This window comes from Blastomyces dermatitidis (genome assembly GCF_000003525.1).
Source record: "Blastomyces dermatitidis ER-3 genomic scaffold supercont1.10, whole genome shotgun sequence".
In the NCBI taxonomy this organism is placed as follows: Eukaryota; Fungi; Ascomycota; class Eurotiomycetes; order Onygenales; family Ajellomycetaceae; genus Blastomyces; species Blastomyces dermatitidis.
The window spans coordinates 9,704-27,869 of record NW_025544783.1 but is presented as its reverse complement, the minus strand read 5'-3'; the positions used below and the strand labels follow the sequence as shown (position 1 = coordinate 27,869).

At 30.8% G+C, this 18,166-nt stretch overlaps 2 protein-coding genes and 1 pseudogene across 3 annotated transcripts; all 3 read left to right on the top strand.

Moving 5' to 3' along the window:
* Positions 1 to 3,694: 3,694 nt before the first annotated feature.
* BDCG_17670 lies at positions 3,695 to 3,775 on the top strand (annotated as a pseudogene). Its single transcript has one exon. The product of its transcript is annotated as a tRNA-OTHER (tRNA).
* Positions 3,776 to 16,619: 12,844 nt separating this feature from the next.
* Positions 16,620 to 16,908, top strand: BDCG_17669 (uncharacterized protein; the record flags this gene model as incomplete). The annotated part of the gene is made up of 1 exon (XM_045426760.1): positions 16,620 to 16,908. A coding segment is annotated over one exon (289 nt), but the record flags the coding sequence as incomplete, so codon positions are not given.
* Positions 16,909 to 17,114: 206 nt separating this feature from the next.
* BDCG_17668 (uncharacterized protein) lies at positions 17,115 to 17,945 on the top strand (the record flags this gene model as incomplete). The annotated part of the gene is made up of 3 exons (XM_045426759.1): positions 17,115 to 17,458; positions 17,610 to 17,642; positions 17,873 to 17,945. Coding segments are annotated over 3 exons (449 nt in total), but the record flags the coding sequence as incomplete, so codon positions are not given.
* Positions 17,946 to 18,166: the final 221 nt, after the last annotated feature.

The following is an 18,166-nucleotide window of genomic DNA, read 5'->3' as shown; positions in this document are numbered from 1 at the left end:
ATACATGTATGTGGTGATGTACACGATGGAGCTTCAGAGTGGAAGAATATACATGCATTTGTAGCGGCCGAGGATTGATGATCAGAACATACACATTTGTGACAGCCGAGGATCGGCGATCGGAAATTAGGTGGTAGAAATCTATGAAGTGTACGGAATAGTCTATATGATTGATCAGGCGCAGCCCGCCACACAAAGTATCAGAAGATGTTAAAATACTACAATTTGTAAACAGTTTTTATATTCTAAGCTGAAATTTTCTGATTTTGCATATCTGAAATTAGTAAATGTATAATAGTTGACTTTAGAGATATAGAAAAAACTCTGAGAACTAAAAGTTCTCAGATAGATGTCATAGTCTCTGACTGCATACATCTATAATTGAAGAATAATAATAATAATATCTATTACTACAGTTCATAGAGATTTTCTATAATACTTAAACACTACGGCTTTCTATACTATGACATCTGATAGAAGTGTCTTCAAATATATACATACTTCAGATAATAAAGAAGAACTTGACTCTGTAAAAGTAATTAATAATAAGCTGATCATACTCACTAGTATTGATAAGATCTGTATTTATATATATAAAATGAAAATATTATTATTATTATTATTATTATTATTATTACTCTTTCATTATACTTATATACAAGCAGAGCTTATAATGAGTTCTTGTGTGATATTAAATACAGATTAAGTATTGATTATATAGGAGAAAATACAGATGTTGAGATTATATCAAGATAATAAGCACATAGAAAATACAAAGAAGTAATAATTAAATACATGTAATAATAACTTCTCATCTCAGAAATATAGAGTAATTTGTTGAAGTAATTTATACACCTCTGTATTTATTAGAAATCTAAAGTGCTTGAGTTTCATATTTAATGTATTCTCTGCAGGTTTTGAACTTACATGCCTTGATTTCTCATATCAAGGTACTACTGAGTGACCGTATTAATCATTTGATCATCAGAGCAATGAAATGAAATTAAATATATAGAATATTCACTACTTATCAGCAGTCTTCTGCAATGTCTTAAGCTTTAATTAGCTTGTTAATAAAGAATTCGACTTTGAACTTCTTTAAGATAAGAATAATCATATCATTGATTTTGAAATAATTAATAAACACAATTAATACTTCTACACTGTGAAAACAAATTATCATATCTATTCTATTCACAGTACTTATAAAGCTGCTCTAGTTATAGTTACACAGACATCTCTGAATTACAATAATACACTCTTTATATAATATATTCATCTAGAATATCGGAATATTACTGATAATTAACAACTAATAAAAGATCTTATCTCTGATATTATAATGAAGAGAGGCTTTGAAATGCTGTTCTGTAAGATCTGCAAACTTATAAAAGTTAAGAAGAAGATCTTATAGATATCTATAATAAGAGAATATATCTACAGCATCTGTTTACACTTTGATATTATAGAAGACAGTGAATTCTTTAACACTCTTGATAATTTTTCTTCATTTCTTCAAGACTACAGGTATTTACTTCTTATAGTAAATAATATCACATATTATAAGACTGCTTATTTTCTCAAGAACAAAGATCAGCTATCAGATATTATTAATTTTCATCTTAAATATCTTCAGAATCTGAATATAAAACTTGTATTTACACATTCTGACAGAGTCACTAAAATAAGTGATTAACAGATATAAGCAGTTCTCAATGAATTCAGTGTTAAATGAGAGTTAACAGAGCTCTATATTCTCAATCAAGATAATATTACAGAATAGTTCATTTAAACTGTTATTTTAAAAGCTTATATTATAATGATATAAGCAGGTCTATCAGTCAAGCTATAAGCAGAGACTGTGTTTACAGTGATACTATACATTAATATAGTCTTAATAAGTATTCTCTTATTTTCAGATGTGATTCAACTGAAGAATCAGATCTCACTAACTCTTTATAATGTATGAAAAGACAGACTGTTCACACACAGTAGTGACTTATAAGTGATTGAATCAACTGTTTACATTCACCCCGGTGGCCGAATGGTTAATGCGGCCACCCGGTAGCGCCTTGGCGTGGCAAACCAAGGCGCGTGGGTTCGAAACCCGCAGGGAATACATTAAATCCGGAACTCAAGCACCTCAGGTTTCTAATAAATACAGAGGTGTACAAATCACTTCAATGAATCACTCTATGTTCCTGAGCTGAGAAGTTATTATCACATGTATCTAATTGTTACTTCTTTGTATTTTTCTATGTTCTTGTTATCTTGACATGATCTCAACACCTGTATTTCCTTCTGTATAATTAACACTTAACCTGTATTTAATATTATGCAAGAACTCATCATAAGCTCCGCTTGCATATAAGTATAATGAAAGAATAATAATAATAATAATAAACTGTTTACATTCTTAAGAAAGATCTCAGAAAAGAATATAATAAGTTCACTGAATACACTGAATAAATGATTCTAATTGAATATTATAGTGAGATAATATATAGAATATAAAACTCTGTAAAAGATGAAGTTATCATATTCAGCAGTGTGAAATTTAATGAGAATGTCATACTATTACAGCTAGTGAGCTCAGCACTTAATAATTACAACACAATTGATATATTTTACACACTGACTACAGATATTCTCACTTATAATAATTATCTCTATATTAATTTATCACTGATCTCTGTATATCTGCAGAAAGAGTTTCTCTCTGTATAGATATTAGTTAAGAATATCTCTCTTTTATTCATCACTACAGTCACAGGCTGCAAAGTCAGATATCTCTGAAAGAAAGTTAGTAAGAAGTTATCTCTAACTTTAAAAAGATGTGAAAGATCTTGAAAAAATATTACAACTTTTAATCTCATTACACTGAAGATATTCAGTATTATTAAATTTTAGCTCTATTATATATTCAAGATCTGTATTACATACTAAGACTCTGAGACTGTTGCAGGAATTAAAGTTTCACAAATATATAAGAAAATAATTACATCTTTATAAGAAGATATTTAAATAGCTGTTATAAAGAAAGAGCTTAACTCTGCAGCTAAGTATAAAATTTTTAAGATTATAAATAAGTTAACTGTTAAAATCTGAATTCTTGACAGTTATTAAGTTTATCATGTTAAAATTAATATAAACAGCAGTATAGTATTCTACAAGATAAGACGAATTATTCAGAGTTTTCATTAATAAAAGAGTGTTAATTTCAATAATATCTATATCTCTATTATCTCTGTCTCTGTTATCTGTGCTATACTTGCAGTAGCAGTAGTGAAAAGTTGAAATGTTTATTAAGTTGATTTCATCACAGTATTTCTGAATACAGATCTGTCATCTAATAAGCAGCTCTATATAAAGCAATTAACTGAATTTGATAATAATACTAGTTATATATGCCTGCTTCTGCAGTCTCTTTACAGTCTTAAACAGACTCTCTACTTGTGATTCAATCTACTTACAAGTCATCTTAAGAATATCAGCTTCAAATTCTCTTATTATAATAAGAGTCTCTGATTTAAAAGAGATTCTTAGATATTTCTCACTCTCTATATAAACAATGTTAAGTTAATAGATCTCAATGTGAATACTATTGAACAGATATTTCATTAAATTATTAATTAATTCACAGTAAAAGATCTAGAATCTGTAAATTATTACTTAAGTATAAAGATTGAGAAGAGTCAGCGTGGCCCAGTTGGTAAGACTGGTAACCAAGGCCGCACACATTAGAGATGCGTGGGTTCGAATCCCACCGCTGGCACCTGCCACTTCTTACCCATGAAAGCCCCCATGTAATAGAGGCTGAGCCTAATTAGTAAGGCTTGATGCAGGGTAGAACTCCCTACTACAAGTCAAGCCACTAGTTAAGTGAGATCCTGTGAACACTCATCAGAGTTGGTATGAGATGTCAATGTCCCACTATTCTACTGTGCACCCGTCAAGGTTCTAACAATATAGAGTCAAGCCTAATGTAGTGATTATACACTACTTAAGTGAGTCCCTAACTAGGGCTGTCATCAGAGCCTAGCTCCCCCCCAAATACAGGGAATGATTTTGAAAACCACCTGACTAGCAGGCCTAGACGCGCATCTAGGCCCTAGGCAGGGCACCCTGATAGGCTAGAGCCTGCAAGCTCCCTGCCAAGTCCTAATACTGGCAGGGAGGACTGCAGTCATCAAGTCTATGGTTAGTCCCTAACACAGGGCGAGGCCACGACGGCTGATTGGTAGGCCTATGGGCATCTAATGAGGCCGAGATCAGCAACCGGAAGCTTGGTGTGTACCAAGTGAGCAGTGGCAGCCACTAACTAACACCCCTGGAAATTAGTGGCTGGCCCGAGAGGACGGACGCGGTGGTCAGTTAATTATAGGGGATTAAATGTAATTAGCTTAAGGTGCATCCTGCGGGTGGCTAGCGCTCATAGTCATATACAGCAAACTCTTTTGAGAAAAAATGTCAAGCTTTCATGAGAATTCTCTTTCAGAACTCACCAGATTCAGATTCAGATTCAGAGGAAGAGAATATATCACTTCTCAACTATATTGATGAAAATGACTGGGAATGGCCTGATCTTACACAAGATGAATTAGAGTCAGCTATCTTCTCAAGTTCTGTTAAAACTGCTACAGATTCTGATTCAATTAATCACTTAATTATTCAAAATGCATATTCCTACTTAAAGAATGAATATTTTGAGCTCTTTTTCAATCTCTTGAAAAATGAATATCATTCTGAATGCTGGAGAGAAGTCACTGAAGTGATTCTTATAAAATTTAATAGAAAAACTTCAATTTCTAAGTTATATAGAGTAATATCTCTATTGAACTGTTTAGAAAAGGTTTTAGAAAAGATAATAGCTACTCAACTATCTTTTATAAGCTCTATAGATGATTCTCTTTTATTCAGTGAATAAATGAGAGATAGAAAACAGTGTTCTGCAATTGACACTGTTCTCTCAGTTGTTCATGATATTCAAATAGCAAAGCATGAGAATCTGGTCTCAACTGCAGTTTTTATTGATATAAAAGAAGCATTTGATCATGTTTCAAAGTCAAAGTTAATTCAGACATTGAAGATATTAAAACTGCCACTTTCTCTAATAAAATGAGTTAACTGTTTTATATCTAAAAGAATTATACAACTCTTCTTTGATGGAATGAAATAAGACAAGACTGAGATAAAAATAGAAGTATCACAGAAATCTTCAATCTCACTCATTTTATTTACAATATACACTGCATATCTATTCAAAAATAGAAATATGAGAATAGTGTGATCTCTGAGTTATATGAATGATATTGGTCTAGTCTACAGCTTAAAAACTATCAAAGAGAATTTGAAAGTAATTGAAGAAGCTGTAAAGAAAATCTTTGTTAGAGCAGATATCAATCAAATTCAATTTGATATGAATAAAAGTGAGTTAATTCATTTCTTTTCTAGATTCAATGAGAAAGAACTATCTCTAACTCTTTTAAAGAGAGAGATTAAATCCAGTGTAAATGTCAAATAATTAGAAGTATGATTAAACTTCAAGTTGAATTTTAAATATCACATTTAACAAAGAACTGTCAAGGCAGAAAGACTATTAAACAACATAATCAGACTATCAAATACAGAGAGGAGTCTATTCTTTCAGACTATGAGACAGTTATATATAGCCTGTATTACATCAGTAGCTGATTATGAAGTTTAAGTTTGATGAAATAATCAAGGGAATTTCACTGAACTCTTTCAAAGTCTGTAAAACAGAGCCTTGAGAAGAATTCTGAGAGCATTTAAATCATCTTCTATTAAAGCAATGAAAATTGAAGCTTCAATTCCTTCTCCTGCTATTAGATTTGAAAAGGCCTGTATGAACTATGCTCTGAGAGTTGTAAAGATGAGCTCAAATCATATAATCAGAGAAAGAGTCTCTTCTTCTTTTTTATCAATTAACTCTGAAAATGAACTGAATTGGAATAGATTTCTTGATTGAAATGAAAATAATTCTTCAAAGAAAATGTCTTCTCAACTGTACAGACTATGCTCTCTGATTAAAAATCAATTTTCTTCTTTAAATGTTGAAAAAGTTGATCATGAGAAGTTATCTCTCTGAAGAGAAAAGCTTGAATCTCTTATAGACTTACAAATAAGTGAACTATCAAAAGAGAAAGAATATGAACAGCATTTGAAGAGAATTTCTATAATCAATATAAAAGACTCTATTCTGATTTATTCAGATGACTCAAAAAATGAGAACTTGAATAGATTAGACACAGACATTGCTTATACTGAAGATAATATTAATTTTATCTCAGATTTCTGAAATCTAGGCTCTGAATGTGAAGTCTTTGATGCTGAACTATTTGCAATAGTGAAAGCTTTCAAACTCATTGAAATAAAATCTTATAAAAGAGGAAATTATTTGAAAGAGACATGAATATTCTCTGATAGTCAAGCTGCTTTAAAAAGATTTAGAAATAGTCAGATTCATAATGATCAAATGAATCTTGAACTGATCTTAAACTCTGTTTTGAAAATTCAAAAGAGAAGAATATCAAAGCTGATAATTTATCTGTACTGAGTTCCTGCTCATATGAATATTCATGACAATGAATTGGCTGATTCAGCTGCAAAAAAGAGTGCAGAATTAAGCAGATCTATTCAAAAAATTATGTTCTGGTCTTTTATAAAGAGAAAAATAAAAGAATCTTGTTTAGACAAGTAGAATGAAAGCTGGCAGAAACAAAAGAAGAGTATACATTATTCAAGATTTGAAACAAAACCTAAGTGAAAATCTTGTTCAATTAAATGTAAAAAGAAAATATTTTCATCTATAATACAGCTGAAACTAGGACATGACTATTTCAAATCTTATATACAAAGATTTGATAATAGATTTGACTCAATAGAATGCTCATTCTGCAATACAAATGAGAATTCTGAGCATATTGTAATGCACTGTGCATTATACAATAGTCTCAGAGCCAGATTGAAAGAGAAGTATAATCTAAATCAATTAAATATGAGATTCTTATTCTCAACTGAGACAGGAATTAAATATTTAATAGACTTTCTATCAGAAACTTAAGCAGCTACAAGAAAATGACTAAATTCAGAATTATCTGAATATGAAGAGGAGGAAATTAATTAGATATAGTCTGTTAAAACAGCTATACACTCTCTTTTAATAATTTATTTTGTTATAGTCTCTCTTTACTTTATCTTTTTCTTATCTTTTTCTTTCAATTTCTTTCTATCTATCTATTTAATGTGTCTATCTTTGAGACTGTGTTCCTTTTCTCTTTTCTTTTATCATGATATTGTCAAATGGTTTCAAAGTATCAAAAGATGTTAAAACACTGCAATTTGTAAACAGTTTTTGTATTCTGAGCTGGAATTTTCTGATTTTGCATATCTGAAATTGATGAATGTATAATAGTTAACTTTACAGACATAGAAAAAACCCTGAGAACTAAAGTTCTCAGGTAGATGTCATAGTCTCTGACTGCATACATCTATAATTGAAGAATAATAATAATAATAATAAGATTGAGAAGAATGACAGTAATATTAAGCTATTATAAGTCATCTATATTAAATTAATATTGAAGAAATTCAGAATAGCTAATTTCTGAGCTGTAAGAATCTCTATAAAACTTATCTTTAATCTACTCTTCAATTCTGAATCTTTTAATAAGTTTAAATATCAGTATGTCATTGAATTACTTTAATATCTTATTATATACACTCATCTCAATATATCTTTTACAACTGTCAAGCTTGTCTATTGATTAAGCAAGTCTATATAAGCATGCTGAGCTGCAGTTAAACAGCTCTTTTACTATATCTACAGCATAACTGATCACTATATTTATTATATCACTGAAGTGAAAGAGATCAACTTTGAAGTCTTTATAAATTCTGATTAAGTAGGTAATATTAGTAACTGTAAATCTATATCAGATCTTCTTATTCATCTCACTGATAGATTAATTATATGAAAATTTATTAAGTAAACAATCATGATACTGAGTATTACAGAAGCAGAGTATATATCTATCTCTGAGAATCTCAAAACTGTAATCTGACTATATGAACTGCTTGTGAAGCTTGAATTTCTATTCTCTGATTTTACAGTTTCTCAATATATTAATAATAATAACAGAGTAATTACTGTAGTAAACAGTGAAAAGATCACTCACAATATATATTATATTAATATTAAATTTATTACATTCATGACACTGCAGCTGCAGGTATTATTAAAATCATATAAATAGATATTATAAGTATAACTGTGAATACTCTAATAAAAGCTTTAACAGCTGAAGTTTATAAAGATGCTCTGATTAATATAGAAATCTGAACATTTACAGTCAGAAAAGCTCTGAAGACATTCTAATAAATACAGAGTTTTATTAGCTTACTATCTTTACAGTAGTTCATTTATTTATTCATTTTACTATTTTCTTTATTCTTATTTTTTAACTCTTGTTAGTTCTCTGCAAAATCTTTGATAGAAGACACTATCATTTTTATATATAATATTCTTTCTCTACTTATAAAACTGCTCTGCTGAGTTGTAAATGTCTACTTAGTAGAGTAGTAATTAAGAAGAGTGTCAGATTTTCTCTCTACAGACTGACTACTTCTGTATGAGTAAGATATTTACTGATTACTTAGTAAATATCTATATATATAAAAGACCGTATAATAGATAGATCTTAATAATATAATTAACTACTACATTATATTATCTTCATTAGAATTTAATTTTCAATCTTAATTTTATTTTAATTTTTAAAGTATAATTATTTTTTATTATTTATTCTGAGAAATTACTCTCATTTCACTATTCTTGAATTAAATCTAGTTATTTTTCACATTATTTCTGAAAAAAATAGTTTATTTTCAGAATTTTTTAATACTCAGTTCTAATGAGACTCATATTAAGAAATATATAAGATCAGACTAAATGAGATTAAATATGAAATTTATAATTCTGTCAGTCAGTCTATATATAAGATCATATGTAGAAGAAGTAATTGCTACAGTAATATTACTAAAATAGATACTGCTATAAAATTATTATATAAATTGTAATATGAAGAAATTTAACTCTATCTATTAATTTTCTTAATTTTGAAAGATCTCTGATCTGTAATTATAAAGATATTTAAAGAGTAATCTCTGTGAAAACTCTGTCTATTTTCAATATTCTAAAATATTAATACTAAGTCTTACTTATATAGTTAGTACTCTCTGTAAATTCTTTGAAGATAGGAGTTAATATAATCTTTTACTAAGTCTATATAAACTGTAGACTACTGAAGTAAAAGAGCTTAATTATTATCAGTATCTACTAGACTGACCGTGTGACTGTGTCTGAGACCAGAACTAGATTTTTTAATAGTCTCATTATCAATTCAACTGATCTCATTACATGGTTTTAACATTAGATAGTAGTTTCATACTGTTTCAGTGAAACTTACTGTCTACTCTTGTCTAGACTGACCGTGTGACCGTGTCTGAGACCAGGACCAGAATTTTTGATAGTTTCATTGTTAATTCAACAGATCTCATTACACAGTTCTAACATTAGATAGTAGTCTCATACTGTTTCAGTGAAACTTACTGTCTACTCTTATCACATTTTCCAAATGAGACCATGATTTCCACTTCTCAATTTAAATTATTTTTATTACTTTAAATGACTTTAAATCTCATTTAAGTGTTATCAAAAAGCATTACTTTTTAAAAAATTAAAAATAGTCTAAAAAAAACTTTAAAATGTCTAAAAATAGTAACTTTATGTCAAGAATGAGATTAAATGAAATCAAATGAAATCACTTTCTCATTTTTTTCAAGTCATGATTTCATTTTAAGATCTGATATATAGTCACTTTGCATGTTTATTTAATGATTAGTCTCAGTGAGATTCACATCAAGAAATGTATGAAATCAGATTAAATGAAATTAAACATGAAATTCATAATCTCAGCAGTCAGTCTACTCTTGTCACATTTTTCAAATAAGATTATAATTTTCACTTCTCAATTTAAATTATTTTTATTGCTTTAAATAATTTTAAATCTCATTTAAGTGTTATCAAAAAGCATTACTTTTTAAAAAATTAAAAATAGTCTAAAAAAAACCTTAAAATGTCTAAAAATAGTAACTTTATATCAAGAATGAGACTAAATGAGATTAAATGAAATCACTTTCTCATTTTTTTCAAGTCATGGTTTCATTTTGAGATCTGATATATAGTCACTTTACATGTTTTTTTAATAGTCAGTCCCAGCGGGATTCACGCCAAGTGTCACGCTCCCGGCCGCGTCAAGGCCCCGTTGCGGTTCCACACGGCTCATCACTTTCATGCGGATGATTTCATTCTGTCTGAACTGGTTTCCAACCACTCTATGACATCATTCGGATATATCATAGGAAGATCCGATTGATGGATATGAGAACCCCGCTTCTATATGAGGTCAGCAGATTACTCTTTCTTGGCAATGAGATGTCACTGAGGTATCACTCCAGCTATTCTCACTCATGGAATGAGAGGAGAATATCTGCTTATTATCTATATAGAATAGCTAGATACTGACTTCTCATTAAAGAAGTCAGTGATTCATTTTTTCTTCTACTGAAATATATATAAGAGTTACTGTGTGTCTTATACAATCTTCTTAGTATACTAAGTATCATATCTGTGATATCTTCACAATAACTCTGTAGTCTATGAGCTTGCTATTCAAGTAAGATAGTCAAGCTCACTTATACAGCTTCTCAAATAACTATCTCTATATGACACTGCTGACTAGTCACTGCTTTGATTTCACTATATTACAATTCAAATCACTTGACCTGATTATACATTTGAATCAGTCAAGCTCTAACAGACTGATATGACTTTATACACCTGCACTGAGACTGATCTGACCTCACTCTCTGAAAGAAATACTATATCATTTTCTAGAGTGTATACATCTCTATTCTGACAGAAATCTGAGATTTCTGAACTCACTGCACATTTTAACATGAGCTCTTTAACTGCTCTGTCACTGTCATGGCCTCTACACACCTATATCTATCATGGAGATAGAGAGATTAAGATTGAAGATTCTCTGAGATATAAGAGAAACATCTTGTCTGAATTTCACAGCTTTATTTATACTCTTAAATGGAAATTCCACCTTAATCTGAGCCAGTATAATACTCATGAGGTATAAGTAATATACACTGCTAACCTTCTTAAAGACATCTCTGTGACTACTTAAGTCATTAAGAAGAGGAAGCTTGAGTGTATTAATACTGTTATGACTTGAAAAGAATTCAAGAACTTTCTACTGAATTAAATTGAAGATCACTGCAATTGCAGCTTCACAGTGACACAGCAGTTTAACTCATTACATTAACAAGATAATGAGAATTCTTCTGATTTCAATATAAGATTTGAACAATATTGAGAGAAATTGACTGATGATTTGAATTAATTAAAAATATAGCTTTATCTCATGAAGCTGACTTATAAGATGTGAACAATGATATTATAATATCAGAGTTTATCAATCAATTGCACTGAGCTTGTCAACCTGACTTCTCAAATTTATTTGAATAATCAATTCTCTGAGAAAAAGATTAACAAGACCTCTTCTAAGTAATCAATGATGAGATCTAAATAATGCTGTGACAGCTTCAGTGTAGAGAAAGTAAAGAAGAATTTCAAGTGTTCTGATTCTTCACTCACTGTGAAGAAATATTAAAAAAGATTTGATAAAGATCTCTGTTTTAACTGCAGAGCTGATGATCACTATATCAGTGATTGTAAGAAGCTGAAGAAGAGAAGGAACTGAGAAGACATCTTCTCAAAGTTAACTCCTCTTCTGACAAATGTATTCACAGAAGATAAAGAAGAGAAAGAGAAGAATTGATAATTCTCACATCTTCAAGTTCATGTTATAATTACAATGCATATCTCAAATAAGAAGATATCAGTGAGATGTTTACTTGACTCTGAGATAGATATCAACTTCATATTCTATTCCTTTTCTTTGATAAAGAGTTGAAAGAAGATAGATTCATCAGATCATGTAAAATTTACTAATGAAATAAAATGCCACTGTTTTGACATAATTCAAGTGAAGTATGTGATTACAGACTCTGAAGAAATCTTCAAGAAGAGCAGTTTACTTCTTCACACAGTTAATATTGTAGATGAGAATGTCATTCTAAGTCTTCTATGATTGAGAGAAAACAATTCTCTCATTGACTGAGTCACTCAGATGTGATGATACTATCTCACTAATGAAGAGACAGTGATAGAGGAATCTGAAGAGTTTCATTGAAAGAATCTTGAGAAAAAGATTAAGTCAATATACTATGTAGCAGGTGATTGAGACTTGAAGATAGATGAAGAAGTCATCACTCTCACTGCAAGATTAGCAGCAGTATTCATCATTGAAGGTGAATATATATAATATCTCTTTACAGATTTTAAGAATGTCTTTTCAAAAAGAAAAGTAGTGAAGTTTTCTGACATCAAGATGCAACATAAGATTCATCTTGAAGATAGTGCAATGATGCTGTATAAGTCTCTTTATAACTTGTCTGTAAAGGAATTGAATGTTCTGTGCAAATATCTTAAAGAAGCATAATCAAAGAACTGAATATATTCATCAAAGAGTCTGACAGAGATGTCTATACTCTTTGTACTCAAGAAGAATGATAGACTATGTCTATGCATAGACTACAGAGATCTTAATAAGATGATGATTAAGAATCACTATTCATTACTGTTAATTAATGAGATGATCAATCAATTATCTGAAGCAAAGATGTTCTCAAAGATTGATATATAGAATATCTATCATAGAATCAGAGTTAATAAAGACAATATTTAGAAAATAGCTTTTCATACTAAGTACAGTAATTTTGAATATCTTGTTTTATCTTTTGATCTTTGTAATACTTCAGTCATCTTTCAGATCTATATAAATGAGATACTGTGAGGCCTTGTTAATATCTTCTGTATAGTATACTTGAACAACATTCTAATCTTCTCAAAAACAGAGAAAGAATACAATATTCATGTTCAAGAAGTGTTGAGTCACTTGAGACAGCATTAACTCTATATAAATACTGAAAAATGCTTGTTCTACATGCAGGAGATTAGACTGGCCGCCGGGACCATGAATTTCACGTTTGGTCCCATTTGGTCTGGTCCCATACATTTCTTGGCGTGAATCCCGCTGGGACTAATCATTAAATAAACATGCAAAGTGACTATATATCAGATCTCAAAATGAAACCATGACTTGAAAAAAATGAGAAAGTGGTCTCATTTGGTCCCATTTAGTCCCATTCTTGGCATAAAGTTACTATTTTTAGACATTTTAAGGTTTTTTTTAGACTATTTTTAATTTTTTAAAAAGTAACGCTTTTTGGTAACGCTCAAATGAGATTTAAAGTCATTTAAAGCAATAAAAATAATTTAAATTGAGAAGTGGAAATCATGGTCCCATTTGGAAAATGTGACAAGAGTAGACAGTAAGTCCCACTGAGACAGTATGGGACTACTATCTAATGTTAGAACCGTGTAATGGGATCTGTCGAATTGGCAATGGAACTATCAAAAATTCTGGTCCTGGTCCCAGACACGGTCACACGGTCAGTCTACAGAAGATTGATTTCTTAGATTATATTATTAAGATGAATGGCATTTCAATGAACAGAAGCTGAGTCTTCATCATTGAGAACTGGCCAGTGTCATGAATGTACTGTGAGATACAGGTGTTTCTAGAATTTATGAATTTCTACAGATAATTCATCTATGCATATTCACAGATTACTGCCCCTCTTACAGATCTGTTAAAGAGAAGTGTGAAAGACAGAAAAATAAGACTGTTTATTCTCACTCAAGACACTGTGCAGATGTTTGCAGAATTGAAACAAGCTTTCACAGATATCATGATGCTGAATCACTTTAATTCTGACTTACTCAGTCAGTGTGAGACTGATATATTCAGAAATGAGATCTATGAAATCTTTTCACAGTTGACACTGAAGACCTTTCAATATTGAAAGAATCAGAAAATAATCACTTCTGAGAAAACAAGCAATGAATTATCTGTGAGAGAAGACTTTTTCACAAAGTCTATAAGACACTGTGAATAAAGATCAGTGATCTTCTTCTTCAAGAAGTTATCACTCACACAGAGAAGATATGATACTTATAATCAGAAGATGTTAGTAATTATTAAATTCTTTAAGATCTGATGATATTATCTTCAGAGTAGTAAGTACTCAGTGTAAGTTCTCACTGATTATGCAAATCTGCATTACTTCTTGACAATAAAGAGCTTGACAGAACATCAAGTCAGATGAGTGAAGCTGCTTTCAGAGTATAATTTCTATATTCAATATTATTCAGATTGGCTTAATTCTGCTGATATACTGTCTAGACAGCCTGATTATAATATCATTAATGTGGAGAAGAATTCTACAAAAGAATCTCTGCTATCACTGCAGAAGAAGCTGACTGCAGAGAGTTGAAATTCTCTGAAGCTTGAAAACAGTGCTGAAGAGACAGCTGCATGACTCAGTATAGAAGATGAAAGAAAACTCAGATCTTCACAGAGAACTGATACTGAAGATTATAAACTTCTTATGTTATATCTTACAATTATTGAATTAGTAAAGAATGAAACAGTCTACAATCTTTCAATCTGACTACTTTTGAAATTCATTGATAAGTTACAGAAGAGGAACATCTCTACTGCAGCTTGAATTCAGAAGTTGAAGAAGAAAGAATTCAGTTTGAACTTGAAAGAGACAGACTTTGAGTGAGACAGTACTGTTAAGAAATCAAGTCATTGATAATTAGAAGAATATGAACTTCTACTGTTGAATGATTCAGTCTTCATTCTTTGTAGTAGAGCAGTGCATCAGAAGTTATTAAGAATTCATCATAATGATCTTCATACAGAGCACTTCAGATTAGAGAAGACTGAGAAGCTTCTAAAATATAAATACACTTGAGACAAGCTCTGAACAGATGTCAAAGAGTATATTAAGACTTATAATATCTATCAAAGAATAAAGATTCTACAATATAAGTAATATAATGAGTTGACATCACTATCTGTTTCAAAGAACTTATGACAGAATCTATCAATGAATTTCATAGTTGACCTGCTGAAGTTGATAAGAGTTAAAGAATATAACTCAATTTTGATTATTATTGACTGCTTCATGAAGATAGCCAGATATATCTCTATTTATAAAAAGATTAAAGCCTCTGAATTGACTGATCTGTTTTTAGATATCATTATTTGTAATCATGATGCTCTGAAATTATTGATAACAGATTGAGAATCTCTCTTCATCAGCAAATACTGATTGGCTTTTTACTATCATCTTATAATAAGATATCTTCTCAGTATCGCATTTCATTCGCAGACTGATGATCAGACTGAACATTAGAATCAGACACTAGAATAGCATCTTTGAGTGTTCTGTTCATATTATTAGAATGATTAGTGTAAACATCTTCTGACTGCTGAATTCATATATAATAATGCAAAGAATGCAATCTTAAAGATATCTCTCTTCTATACTTATTACAAATATAATTCTTCATTACTCAGTGACATCATGAATGATGTTTTAAAGAGAAGAATAGACAGTCAGAATGTCAGATAGATACAGAGAATGAAGTATTTCTCAGTACTAGAAGTAAAAGTGAGATTGAAACTTTTGAATAAAATTCATGATAAGACAGTGAAAAGCATTCATTATGTTCAGAAGTGATAGATAAAATACTATAATTGAAAACATCTTTCAATGAAGTTCTTGATAGAGAATCAAGTGCTACTTTCAGCAAAGAATATCAAGACAATGAAACTGTGTAAGAAGCTCAGTAAGCAGTGACTAGAATCTTTCTCAGTAACAAGAGTGATGAATAAGCAGATATGTGAGTTGAAATTACTCACAGAATTGAAATCAATTTATTCTGTTTTTCATATTTTCTATTTGAAGCTCTTTAAGCAATGTCTCAGAGCGGAGCTGTCTTGACTGAATGATATTGAGATTGAGAGTGATACTGAATATCTTGTGAAGAAAATATTGAACAAGTGAATATATTACAGCAAGCTTCAATATCTCATTAAATAAGAAGATTATTCATCATCAGAGAATTCATGAGAATCACTTAAGTATTTGAAAAATACTGAGAAAGAGATTGCAATCTATGAGATAGCTAGTAGAGATCATCTCATTATATATCAGAGATATTGAATAAGAAATATTACTTAAGACTTCTTATTTTTCTTAAAGAGTTTTTTAGAGATGATCTTGCTGTGATTCAAAGGTTGCTTAAGCCAGCGTACAATTACAGGCGTATGCCGGCTTCTTATATATTGTAATATTGTACACTAATTTAATTAGCGGCCGCTATGGCCCCTTTACACTTGTACACATACACTAGTAGTTCGGAAGCGGCCGCGGTATTATCCGATGGTCGTACGTTCTTCTGAACCACATCCTCCCCCATCAGATTCGGTCACACCCACATGACCATGTTGTACACCCTAGCTTCATGCGGATTAGCTTGCCACTAGCATTTCACAATTGTGTGACCTATTCCTGATTCGGCTAGTGTTCTGCATACACTCTCACAAAGAAACTTTCACTATATTACATCACTCATTCACTAACTTTTCTCATTCTTCAATCATCTTCTTCATTTCATTATCATTGAATGTCACTATCTTATTCAAGATTCCTATCTCTTCTTCTATTCAACTCCTTTCATCTGTCTCTCTATCACATTGTATGTGTTTCTGGCAATGGCTCCCTGTTCTCATAACAAGTATTATCATAGTGCTCATACCAGGCAGTTCATTAGCAGTAAGTGTAATACATTGTGAAACATGATCAGGACTTGTTTATCTTCTAATGATTATCAGAATGATGTATTATCATGAATGATGATACATCTTCTTCATCTTCTTATATGTCTCTGACTGTTTCCTTCTCAGTGAGTTTCTGATTGTGTTTTCTGACATGATTTTGTGTGAATGCAGATGCTGATATGTTTGTTTTTATTCATATAGAATCTTCATATGTTGACAGATTCATATTCACTAATGATAGTGAGCTCAATGTTGCATTCTTAATCAAGAACTTGAAGAATGTGATAATGAAGAAATTGTCTGTGTCATGTGTGACTGAGTCTTTCATGTCCTCTCTTGCCTCTTCTGTCACTTCTTTCTCTGCTGCTTCTCTCTCTGTCTCTTTCTCTGCTGCTCCTCAATCTTCTACACTTGTCCCTGTGTCTGATTCTCTCACTTCTGCTACTTCTGTTTCTGTGACCCCTGGTTTTGCTGTCTCTGCTTTCATTACTAGCTCTCCCTGTTTCAAGAAGATATTGTATAGGCTTAATGAATCATGTCTCTCAGTGTGTACACTCTCACTCTTCTTGTCAACTCTCAGAACAATTTATTGTATAAAGACTATGTATAACATGACTATCTGAAGCTCAGTTGTGAACACTGATTATTACATTCATTTTAAATATTCATGATGAGACAATTATTCATTGATATCAGAGAATCATCTCTCTTCTCAACAGTGTTGAGATTGTAAGTCTTTTTCTTTTCATCTTTTCAATCTGATGCTGATTTTTCTATTCTTAGAGAAAATTGTTATGGGTTTTACTGTGCATGAAGTCATGATATTCACAGATATCAAGAAACTTTTCATGACTGTAAAGTTCAATATTGTCAAGATATTCACTCTGATGAATTTCTTCAGAATGATAGATCTGTATTAGTCTATTCTCTGATATCTGTTATCTGACTTTGTGATACAGGCAAAAGATATCTGTGTTTTCAGAAACAGGAATGTGAATGTTGTACTCTTTTACACCTATGAGTATGAGGCTTGTATGTCTTATCTGAGATGTCATTATGAGAATGAGCTGTTCACACACTGTGTTCTGCTTTCTGTATTCTTCTGTGTCTCTCTCTCTCTTTCTGAGAAGCCTCATGCATGTTGTAATTGTATATACAACTCTAAGATCAGTGAGTGTTTGTTCAGTAACTGTTCCCATCTCTGATTTTGTGATTTTTATATGCTAATAATGATTCTTAGTTACTCTGGTATC